Source organism: Ahaetulla prasina, chromosome 1 (genome assembly GCF_028640845.1).
Source record: "Ahaetulla prasina isolate Xishuangbanna chromosome 1, ASM2864084v1, whole genome shotgun sequence".
In the NCBI taxonomy this organism is placed as follows: domain Eukaryota; kingdom Metazoa; phylum Chordata; class Lepidosauria; order Squamata; family Colubridae; genus Ahaetulla; species Ahaetulla prasina.
In genome coordinates, this window is record NC_080539.1 from 198,047,547 (window position 1) to 198,060,496 (window position 12,950).

The 12,950-nt window shown below is 36.7% G+C and overlaps 1 protein-coding gene across 4 annotated transcripts in view; it reads right to left on the reverse strand.

Moving 5' to 3' along the window:
• Positions 1-36: 36 nt before the first annotated feature.
• NBEAL1 (neurobeachin like 1) overlaps positions 37-12,950 on the reverse strand; it is a 112,834-nt gene continuing 99,920 nt past the window's right edge. For all 4 annotated transcript variants that reach the window (XM_058186923.1, XM_058186949.1, XM_058186932.1 and 1 more), the window contains 5 exons: positions 11,868-11,984; positions 11,048-11,209; positions 9,648-9,796; positions 7,131-7,266; positions 37-5,334 (listed from right to left, as the gene is read on the reverse strand). In XM_058186923.1, coding sequence (XP_058042906.1) covers positions 5,233-5,334; positions 7,131-7,266; positions 9,648-9,796; positions 11,048-11,209; positions 11,868-11,984 — 666 coding nt within the window. In that variant the 3' untranslated portion in view covers positions 37-5,232. The remainder of the gene's footprint in view (positions 5,335-7,130; positions 7,267-9,647; positions 9,797-11,047; positions 11,210-11,867; positions 11,985-12,950) is intronic.

Sequence of the window (12,950 nt, forward strand, 5' to 3'; positions counted from 1 at the left end):
GGGAAATAGGAAACAATTCTCTCATTCATTAGAAGACTAGTCGTAGGTCCATTTTTTTAATTTAATTGGCTTCAAACCTTGTTATATACAAAGCTAATTTGACAATCATTTTATGTACAAAGTATGCAAGCATTTTAAAAAGATTTAACTTACAAATCTGTAAATCCTACAAAGTGCAATTTTTAAAATATTTCTCACCATGCTGTACAGAAACAGTTCACTGTTAGCTAATATACATACATACATACAAGCTTAAAATTATTAAATGTTATCATTGGAACATTAATACAAATAGAATATTATTTAACCTTAGAAGCACCAGAAATAAAGAAAAGATATTGCACAAAAGATTGAGAGAGAGTTTTTAACATTCCATGATGGCTAGGTGAAATTTAATTATATCAAAACACTTCCATCTAAAATTTGAAGGCATTTTTGGCATTTGAAGTCAAGATTGCACTATTAGAATAATCAGCATTAGATTATCATTTGCCCTTGTGTACAGGCGGCTTCGTGCTCTTTTTACTTTTAAGTGTGATGTTTTAAGCAAATGCAGAGGCACAGGTTAGGTGTAATGCTGAACTTCATAAAAGAAAATTTGTTTGGTGCCAGCACAATTTCCAAAGCCAGTTCTTAATTAATGGAGAGTCTAAAACCCAGGTCTTTGTGGCACTTTCTCTCTCTCTTATAGCATGTAGCAGGCAAAACTTCATGCCTACTAATGTATGCATTTTTGATAGCAAAGTGGTGTTGGAAGCTTTAAAAATGGAAGTTGTTTCTCTACAATTCATGACAGCACAACACTGAAAACAGCAGACATTTTCCTAAAGTGGTTCATTCTGCTTCAGGTTAGGGTTAGCAACCTGTGATGGTGAATTTCACTGGCATGTAAATATTACAAATATCATGAATATCATAGATGTGCATAGATAGCTATGCAGAAACACTGCCACCGGAATAACATGGAGCACTGAGAGGTGCTATCCTTATCTGACTGATTTGAAGAAAATCACAGTCCTGGAAAAACTGAACAAATATTGAGATTGGGTTGTTGTTGTTTTTAAAAAAGCCTGATTTAAATACTGAGAAATATTAACTTGATGCTTTGTGCAATAGGCACCGTCAATCAGTCTCTTCCTTGATGCTTGTTTATAATCTGGACTTCAGAAAACTCCCAAATAACCAACCCATTTTCTTTTCAGACCACTCCCATCATCTATTCTGGTCACTATCGAAGTCTGATTGATTTCAGTGAGATATATCATAATTCCGTTAGCCTGAGCCTAATGCTTTCAGTGTAGCCTTTAGAAATACTGTTCTTAAATGACTGAGTAAAGATGCTGAACAATTTTTTCTTTTTTCTTTTTGCAAAAGCCCATTCAAAGAAGATAAAACAGTATTTGTTCTCTGAGTAATGCAGAGAAAGCAATATCAAGCATGACAATTTCACTTTCTGAAAAGTAAATCTCTGTGCAAAATTTTAAACAAAGCACAACTTTACTTTACATTCTTAATGTGAATTTTCCATGCCATCTTTTCACCTTATAGTGTTCCTGCACTTTTCTGATATTCAAATGTACGACACAGGTAAGAAGACATTAAAAGTTCAGAATCGATATATTAAGGGTCTTTTTTCTAAAGACAGCCAAGGTAGCAAGCATCCGTCCATACACTCACCAGGAATGAAACCCAATTCAAAGGCACCAGTGGGAACACCAGTCAGACGAATACCACAGAAAGGAAATGTATACTTTTCAGATTTAAGTCCATAAATCAACCATTCCCACTATGCTGTGGTCCTAGGCATATCTCCTTGGAAGTAGGAAGACAGCTAGAGAGTGTTGCAGACACCTGCTCCCAACAGAGTACTTGGGCCACGATAACATAGATGGGAGATCGATTGATTGATTGATTGATTGATTGATTGATTGATTCTGGGGCCCTCACTCATATGCTATGGAACACCATTAATTCTGCAGTATCTTTGGACGCAAAATTTGAATTTGTATTATAGTGTTTCAGTTTTCCATTGAATCTATTTTAGCACTGATTCCCTCAAACAACATTTTACAAAAAGCAAATATTAATTTGCATTATTTTTGGTGGTCATTCTCCATAATGCAAATTAATATTTGCTTTTTTGTAAAATGTTGTTTGAGGGAATAACATCTGATATTTCATCTCATATATTTTTATTACAACAGATACTAAATCCATTTTGAGCCACTTTCTACATCCTAAAAGAAGTACAGGAATAAATACATAAAATACAGTTATTAAAACAGTAATTAAAATTACTAAACTAATTGTCAAAGCTACTCTTAGCCTTACATAGGAAAGAGCCCAGAAATCTTTCAAGTCGACTTTTTGCACATCTTAAATAAATAAATAATCATAGCGCATATAGAAAGGACATTTGGATGGTTTCTGCTACCTGATTTCAATAAAAAACCATTTTAAAAATGTCGTTACCCTACCCTTTTTGGATATACCCTAACATTTCATTTTTTAAAATTATAAATTATCTCCAAGAAATTAAAACGTTCTGTAGGCTCTGGTAAATAACGGGAAAATTTCTAGCAAAGAGGCTTTTTGAAGAGAGGCTTTATATAGAAAATATCCATTATTTTCCTGGAATGGAGGTCTTTGAATTGGCTCACTTGAAATCTCTCTGAAATTTTAAACACATTTCAAAATATACACATATCAAATATACAATTGCAAAACCATTAATATAATGCCCTAGAATATCCTTTACATGCAGTCCCATATTTAAGTATAGCATATACATGCTTTTACAGAAATGGTCCAGTCTGCAACACTGATTAACAATTCTTCAGTTTTTAAATTCTCATAACCCAACTTCACGTCAAAAACATCAAACACTTTGTGATTATCTTTGGTAATGCTATTGTTTTCTATTCCAACTTTCTCATACATCTTTTAACATATTTTGAAGTTCAGTCTTGTGTAACCTTTCTTTAAACCCTTCTATCCAATCTATAAGATTGTCGAAAAAGTCAGGTCATCTTTCAGTAGAACTCCTGGTGACTTCATAGATACATCCATATCACCTTCTTCGCAACAATACAGAAATAAGCTTGCAGTTCCCTTCTTCTGGGCTGAGCTTTCAACCTCCTTATCTACCTCACAACTCTGGAATTCCCACAAGCTCTTCCATCTATGTGCTAAACAGTCCATATTCTGCTTGACTTTAAGATTAACCCCAAATCTGTGTTTTTTCCCCCCACAATTATTTTACACTCAAGATTAGTAAAATATAACATTTTTCCAGAACATTCTACATATGTCTCCTTAAATATTAGTCCCATTAACTTCAATTAGTCTTATCCAAGGAAAAGATTGAAGCTTAGACTACAGAAAGATATTTAAACATGTATGTATCTAAGCAGAATAAAAGACAACAGTCTTTGAAGAAATAATAATAAAAATGAATGAATTTTGTATCAGTGATAAAGTCTACAAAATTTCAACCCAAAATTAAGGATTAACTTCATATTTTCTTGTATTTCTCTTGCAGTTCTTCAACTTCTGAGCCTCAAAGGAACCAGGAGAAAGTTATAAATCCACCTCCATAAGGTGTATATGGCACACTGGAATATTCATGTACCCTGCTCTTAATAAGCCTGCAATTTTTCTTACAACAGTGAACACAAAATCATAAAAAGGTATTATAACAAAAAGATGTTCTTTGCTTGGGGAATCAGAACATTCTCACTCAAAGACTTTGCAACCAAGGCTAAAATTGCATCATTTTCCCATTACACAATTGCCTATATTTAACATCCAATTTGTTTAAAAAATAAACCCTCAGGTTTACAATTCACACTGTGCAAAATAAAACCTGGAGAAATATAGAGAAGGTATGTTATATTTCTAGAGTCTCTCATTTACATTTCCCAGCATTGAAATAATTCTTACAGTTAAGAAATGTTATACCATAACTCTGCAGATGAAGATTTCTTCCCATTACAGAAATGACTGCCATTAACAGCATAGTACCGGTAGCTTTTTCAGATTTATGAGATGAGATTCAATCATGTGCATATACACTGGCCCTTAAAGAACCAAGCAAAACTGCTAAGCTACCATCTTCTGATGGAAAGAACTATCTAGCCTTATTTATGGCATCTCCCTCTCCCCGCTATTGCAAATGTAAATAGGAAGACTATCCCAATGTTTTTATGCATGGAGTATATTAATGTTTTGATGCTCAGATTTAATATTTAGCAGCAAAAAATGGTTTCAGTTACCATTTAATGATGCTGAATCAGATACCCTGAAGGTTGAAATTTCTGTGCTGAATCCCACAAAATTAAGAACTCATGCATTGGTCCTCTATTTTTTTTGTCATTTATGTTCATATATTAACCATTCAACTTGCACCTCAGCCTGTTCAAAAGATTTCAGAAAGCTGACTTGTGAGTAGAGCAACTTGCACTGACAGCCATCCATTTCCCCCCTTAAATAGGTGAGTTTAAATAAATTTCTCATTCAGTTTCCAAGAACTAAAAAGGCATTGGAATTTTTTTAAATAATTATTTTGTTGATTTATATAGTTAAATAATTTAGAGAGACATTAACTAAGATCCAGAAGACTCCTTTGTCAAGGAGGACTGAAAAACTAGATCTCTAATTTTTTTTTGGCATGACAGCAACTACCTCTCTGGTGGCCAAGGCCACTTTGAATACAAACTGTGAGTTCTATTATGCCAAAACAGCAGCAGGTAATGTAAAGGTTTTTTTTTTTTTACAGAATAATGGTATAATGGATAGCCAAAAAATTATGATTTTGACATTTATGTCCAACTGTCAGTAATTATAGACAAATTTAGTGACTGTCAAAATACTTTACTTTGCTGATAGTCATTAATTTTACCCCAATTTCTTGGCTTTCTTATGTGTCAGTTAAATTTTCAACATTCACTTTAAAACACATACACATATACATCCATATTATCTATCTATCTGTCTATCTATCTATCTATCTATCTATCTATCTATCTATCTCTAATCTCGCAATGTGTTTAAAATGTTCTGAATTAGCTTATTGCTTCTACTTAGCACAAAAAACAATAGATGTTGTATAATAATATGCATATGTGCCTGTGGAAATTGTGCTGTAGTTGCAACATAACTGAGAAAATTGAGAGGTATGATTGGAAGATTAAACAAAAATGTATGAATCCCAAGAGATGATAGGAGCAGATATCACATGGAATCTTGAGTATTATATTCTGTTTCTCCAGATGAAATCTGACTGATCCGTTTGCTTGAACCCCACAATTTTCGGGACAGTTGGCCAGCACGCATCTGTTTAAAGTAAGCCAGAGACACAAAAAGGAAGGGGAAAGTGGGATAAGGGGGATAAATTAAATAAAAACTTCAGATGATTCTACAGAAGCGCAGACAAGCAAAAGATAGAGCACATATACACAACACAATGGCAATTTATTTCTAAAGTATTTCAGTGTTTGGACAATCCTAGGGAAAACAAATAAAAGGCACAAAGTGGAATTATCTCAAATACATTGTTAAAGGATCATATTGTCAAGAGACTTTAAAGAGGCATCTTTGAATGCCCTAAAAAGCTTTGTAGAAATTCTGAAGAAAACAGAATTTGGATATCAAGATTATGGTGCCTTCTATCGTTATTTGGTTTTGAAATATAAAACAGAAAAGAACCTCCATAAAACAATCAATTTTGATTAAGGTTGCAAATTGAACAACCTAATTAGGTAGTCTTCTAAATATGCTTTGGACCAAATGGTAAATGAACACATAATCTTTATACCATAAAGAGTGTTTAGAGGTAAACTTGACAATGTTGACAAAAAACAAGGAATGGAAGAAGAAAATTATTATGGTGGGAAACCTATACACATTTACATTAATCTTAATCAGTGCAAACAATTAGTGTTCAATGATGCAATTTATAATGCAATAAACAAGTAAATAAATAAGAAAGACTCAAAACCTAGGTCAACAATCAAATGATCTGGCTGGGTTGTGCAATTAAAGGCATACTAGTTTGTGGTGTAAACAACACACATCTTTTTGGCAAATAAATAATTTATCTAATCAAGATAATAGTGCAACATTTGACTATGTCTGACTTTGAATGAAGTCAAAGCCTGACTTCAGCTTGATAACTGGAACTAACAGAGTGAATGGCTTTGATATCAGTTATAACCTGGATATTCCAGAAATTTGAAAAGGGCTTAGACACTTCCCCCAATGTGACATTTGAGAGACAGCCTGCAAAGATTTTATATTGTCCTCAGTAATTAATAAGCATCAGTCATTTCCTGGCTTCTTCTGAAGAGGTTAGCTTGAGTTAAGAAAATACTAGTGGGCATCTCTCCGAAATTAGGAGAATCATTTTCACAGACGCCATAATGCAGTATCCCATCAGTTCAGAAAGCCCAGGGTGTCACTGAAGGGCTTTGGTTCACTTGCTCTAGGAAATATTTTGGTGACATCCCTTTTGTGCGGTAGACTAAAGGACATGCCCAATAAACACTGCATAATTGTAGTTGGCATCCAAGTAGTTTGCATCCACTCTGAGAACGAGAAGCACTGCCCTTTGCATTAATCTAATTAGCAACAAAAAGATGGATCCTTAATGGCATTTTTAAAAAAAAATGGAGCATGAATGGAGCTAAGCAAAGCCACAATGGTTCCAAAGTAGCCCACTGTTGTCTATTCAGTGCTCTTCTGGAAGCTAATGTCATTCATCGTAAACAGTGGTGACAGGTTAATGTTGAGAATTAAGAATTAAATGGCAGGTGGCACTAAGCAAGTTCAGTCCAGTTAGAAAGCACTATTAACGCATTCAGGCTAAGTCAATAAAATCTGTATGTTAGTTCAGCACACCTCCTTTCCTCTATGGTGCCCCTCTACATTCTCTCTTTTTTTTTTTTCCAAGCAGAGAAGGACGTGTTAAAAAATCTCTAAGGATGTCTTGGGAATTATTTCTTCCCCTTTGAAAGGTCAAATTTGCCTTGAAGTTTGCCCTGCCACAGAAGCGATCGCTTGCTCAGCCGGAAAGCAGAAATAAATGAGCTTCCCATTGTTCGGTAGATAAAGTTCTTGATGGTAGGTTTTACCTCTGCTGGCTTTCCAACGCCAATGATAATCAACTTGCCATCATCAAGGCCCACCAGAATGTGGCTGAATTCTTTGGTAACAGAGACACTGTGAATTGGCAGCCGCATGGCTAAAGGGGAGGAGCTAAGGCTCAGGCTGAAATAAAGAAATAACAAACATCTATTATTTACAGCAGACCAAAAAGCACTCGATGGGCAATTTATATTAAAAGATAGAAATTGCGGACATCTACCAGCAAGTCTTATAAAGCATTATGTACCAAGTCTCTGATTTGACATCTGTATCTAGGACATGGTCAGTAATGGAAAAAGAACAGTACTCCTCAAAGATTTCCTCAAAGGCACTGACTGGTTGTGACCAAGACTGACAGAACCACCATTTTTAAACCTTTTCTTCTGGGCCGGTTCAGAACATCAAACTTACTAGTCAATTTCAGCATAGATTAAACGTCTATAATTTATTAGAATGAATTGATACAAAAAAGGATATCATTTTAAGATGCAAATCCAAACATAAGAGCAATTCCAAATCTATAAACAATCTCAAATTAAATTATAGCTCTAAGCATATTCATTATTCAAACAAAAATATAACTTGCTTCTGTTTCCAATTGGCTCATACAAGGGAATTCACTGAAAATCGAATGACTGTTACTGAGTTGGATTCAGATTCATGCTAAATAAAGCCACTCGTGAGCATCTATCTGCTCTTGACTGCACTTGTATCTCTTCCCCCACCCAATTTCTCAGAATTCTCCCCCAAAATTGTGTTTTGGTGTAGTGTGTTTTGTATGAACTACAAAAGGAAATTTGGAATGGAAAATAATCAACAATTAACCAGAAGTACCCAGCAGAACTAGAGAAGTAGCAACAGCAATTACCATATTATAACATGAAATAATGAACTCTTCAACTTACAACCATTCATTTACTGGCCATTCAAAATTACAATGGCACTGAAAAAAAGTGACTTATGACAATTTTTCACACTTATGACCACTGAGAAGCATCCCTGTCATCAGGTGATCAAAATTCGGATGCTTGGCAACTGGTATGTATTTATGACAGCTGCAGTGTCCCAGGATCTTGTGTTCATCTTTTGTGACCTTTTGACATTTATTATTTATTTATGTATTTATTTATTTATTTATTTAATCGTATTTATATACCGTCCTATCTCTCGAAGGACTCAGGGCGGTTTACAGGCACTTAAAAAACACATGAACACATAAATACAATATAAAAACAATTAAAAAACTTATTCTAAAGCCCCAAAAATTAAAATATAAAATAAAACCCAATTTAAAACCCATAAATTTAAAATCTAGCACAGTCCTGCGCAATTAAATAAGTGTGTTTTAAGCCCGCGGCGGAAGGTCCGAAGGTCCGCAAGCTGACGAAGTCCGGGGGGTAGTTCGTTCCAGAGGGTGGGAGCCCCCACAGAGAAGGCCCTTCCCCTGGGCGTCGCCAGACGACATTGCCTCGCTGACGGCACCCTGAGGAGTCCCTCTCATGAGAGCGCACAGGTCGGTGAGAGGTATTCGGTAGCAGTAGGCGGTCCCGTAAATAACCCGGCCCTATGCCATGGAGCGCTTTAAAGGTGGTCACCAAAACCTTGAAGCGCACCCGGAAGGCCACAGGTAGCCAGTGCAGTCTGCGCAGGATAGGTGTTATGCGGGAGCCACGGGGGGCTCCATCTATCACCCGCGCAGCTGCATTCTGGACTAACTGTAGCCTCCGGATGCCCTTCAAGGGGAGCCCCATGTAGAGAGCATTGCAGTAATCCAGGCGAGACGTCACGAGTGCGTGAGTGACCGTGCATAGGGCATCCCGGTCCAGAAAGGGGCGCAACTGGCGTACCAGGCGAACCTGGTAGAACGCTCTCCTGGAGACGGCCGTCAAATGATCTTCTAGAGACAGCCGTTCATCCAGGAGGACGCCTAAGTCCATTGACATATGAAGTCAATGGAGAAACCAGGTTAACTTAACAAGTATGTTATTAACTTAACCACAGCAGCGGTTCACTTAACAACTGTGGCAAGAAAGGTCGTAAAATGGGGCAAAACTCACTTAACAACTTTCTTGCTCAGCAACAGAAATTTTGGATTCAACTGTGATCATAAGTTGAGGACTACCTGTATTCACTACAGCTCTGTCTAAACATTTAGAGTAAAAAAGAAAAAGGAGAAAACAGTAGCAACCAGCAATAAAACACCAATCAGGAAGTTGGCTGAGATCCAGAAAGATTGTTTCCTGGTAGTTTGAAGCATGATTAGTAGTCAAAGGCATCATAAGAGAGCTCAAAATCATAAACAGCACGTAACTAACTAGCAAGGAATTAATTTACTACTTAGTATTCAGCATATGAGATTCCTTCCATGTAAACAATAGTAGTTGGTGGAGAAGGATCATAGGCTGTAAACTGAGAACTGCTGATTGATCATAGGCCCCCAAGGATTGAAGTTGTCAACATTGCAAGTCATTGGAAACAGCCTTCCTTTCCAAGCTTCCCCTTACCTGTAGAGATCTCTTATGGAGAGAAATCCCTGTAGACTCCCTATTACAATATACTCTCCCGTCACACAAAGATCCGACACTTCTTCCTTCAAGCTCTCAGAGCCCAAATACTTCCCATTCACAGAGTAGAGATGCAATGCATTCTTATCCTGGGCAGAAAGCCAAAGAAACAATAAAAGAGAGAGAAGAGCCTTGAGCAACAACATTTTCCCATAGAAATTTTAAATTCTGTAACAGTATTGTTTGCAGGCACCATTACAAAAAGAAGATACCGTGGCATGTAATCTCTACATAATGTTCAGGGTTGTGAATTCATATAATATTTACATATACTGATGTGGGAGCCTGATTAGGAACCTGTCTAGGTTAGTAAACCTGATCTGCATGATTTTGTATCAATTTCTGTAGATAGGATGTGAGTTAGGGGTTGTTACTAATGAATTAACTGATCAAAGAAAGAAGCAACTTAGAACTAAGGAGAAATTTCCTGACAGTTAGAACAATTAATAAGTGGAACGACTTGCCTGCAGAAGTTGTGAATGCTCCAACACTGGAAATTTTTAAGAAAATGTTGGATAACCATCTGACTGAGATGGTGTAGGGTTTCCTGCCTGGGCAGGGGGTTGGACTAGAAGGCCTCCAAGGTCCCTTCCAACTCTGTTGTTATATTATTATATTATATTATTAATTAATAATAATAATAGCGCATGACCTTTTTTTACTTTTAAAAGCATTTTTTACAACCTATTCGGCTGAATAGGTTGTAAAAAATGCTTTTAAAAGTAAAAAAAAAAAGACTGACGATCATGCGGCTGAGCTGTGATCATCAGAGCTTTTTAAAAGCATTTTTTACAACCTATTCCTACCATTCGGGTGGGAAAAGCGAGCAAGCCAGAAAGAAACGGTAAGCGGGCAAGCAGGCGACTGGGGGGGCATGGGCGGGTGGGGGCAGGGATTTTTGCTATTGGTTCTCTGAACCACTGGCCGCCATGGCTACCAGATCAGCTGATCCGATGTGAACTGGGAGCATTTCACCCCTGGTGGAGCCTCCTGCCACCGGCCCTACTGGTTCATGTGAGCTGGATAAATCTGGCTGGATTTCACTGCTGGGTCTTTCCCATGCTCTCTTTGCCTATTTTTCTGGACAACAAACCATGAATATATGGTTTATGTAAACATAAATATACACCTATTGGCCCCAGATTGCAGGTATATATTTGTATTTATCTAGACATACAATTATATGTACCATTCCATGGTTTGATGGAGGGAGGGACTAGCCTTGAGAATGCTGAATAACAATAAGAAACTCCCATTACTATTCCAATCACACAGTTAATTTATCCCCACCTCTAGAAGCAAAACCAATGCAGCCCCTGTTCATTCTGCTGTCTTAATACCTTGAGAGTTGTCTTTCCTTCTATGCTGGTATGAACGACTAAGTGTCCTTCCCAAGAAACAGCCAGATTAGGAACAGTGATCGGGAGAGAACTCTCACAAGGTGGTCTCAGAGTCCTCATATATTGCCCCTTCTGAATTGTGTGGACAATCACAGTTCCATCCTATTAAAACCAAACAGAGATATCTCAAAACTGGAAGAATGTGAGAACCAATTCATAGTGTAGCCTCTGTGCTTTTAATACAACAGTCAGCATGCCCAGAAAAGATCTACCCAGGCAGTGGTTTTTCAGTGGATTATCCTATCTAAGCAATGTTTTATGAGGCAAATAAGACTTTTAACAGCACGTATTTATAACAGCACTTTATATTAATGACTTTTAAATAATGCAGCTCCTCTCAGCCTCAAATGTTCATTATGCATCCACACTGTAGTTTTAAAAACATTCTATATATTTTGTTGAATGCATTCCATTCTTTCTGCAGAATACAGGAAGGAAGAATGTTTTGGAAATACATTTAAAAATGGAAGACCTTTTTTAAAACCAAACTCTAAAATTGTCCTGTGTTGAACATTTGCCATCAAACTATCATGCATGTATTTGCCTGGAAGCAGATGTTCAAAAAGGGAAATACTTCCAAAGAAGCAGGCATAGCTTTGCAGGCATCATTTACCACAAGGGAACAATTTAGAAATGTAAATGGCCTGGCAAGAATGAATTGCATATTCAAGGTTCACTTGAGACTGATGAGGTACTTTAAGCCAGGGAAGCAGTTTTCCTTACTTTGAATGAAGACTTAGGAAACAACAAGCAAGCATACCCTGGCACCTGACACTGCCATGTCCAGTTCTGTACTGATGCCAACTGAAGACACTTCATTGGTATGTCCATAGAGAATCTGCAAAGGTTTAGGAGCCAGTCCTATTGGCGCTCCTCCCTGCAATTAAAGATTGGAAAGAAGCACAGTTATATTAAAAGACAAGATATTTTCAGAGCACCACATCTGCCCAAAACCTGACATCATTTTGTTCCAACTTTCTACTTTAAGGAAGTATTTGTTGTACTGTCCATGGGGTTTTCATGGCAAAGATACTAGAGTGGGTTGCCATTTTCTTCTCCAGTGGATGACGTTTTGTCAGAACTCTCCGCTCATAGCTTCATTGAGCTACACAAGCCCCTTCACCACGACAAGGCAGTAATCCATGAAGTGGTAAGGAAGTATAATGCTTCTTAATATATTAAACTTCTTATTATAGGCTAACACAGAGACTAAACAACTTCTGCAGCCAAGAAAAGGAAGGCTTAGCTACCTCTCCCTGCTCACTACCATCATGATTGTCATTAGCCTACTATTTAGATCCACTTAACTTTGCTTCAAACTTGGTTTCAGTTTATTATGATGACTGCAAGTTTAGAAAGTCATCAAAGGTAAAATAAAATACAGCTAATAAAGGTAAGATAAAGTTATAACAGTAGATTTATTTCATCCAAGGTAAAATAAAATGCAGCTCATAGTTGTCAATAAAATGGCAGCTAGTAAGGGCTGAGCTGCCACTTTATTGGCCACGGTGAAAACAAAACTGGATCTTCTGAAAGATTTATTTTGCTACCAAAATAAGTATACAAAACAGATAAAACAGGAGGAAAACATATCGATTCAGTTTATTCTTAGGAGTCACAAACGAAACTTTAGCTCAAAAAATCAAAAAATCTCAGGATGTATAAAAAAATAAAAAAGGATTTCTTTCTTCACTTGTGCCTCAGAAACTAACCGATACAGCAATAGTTCCATTTTACATTTATATTTACATTTACACTAAAGAAAGCACTAAACAGTGAACAAAGGACTGGGGCTTTTAATTGCACAGTGTTATTTTCCAAGGAGTTGCAAGAACAATCAGTA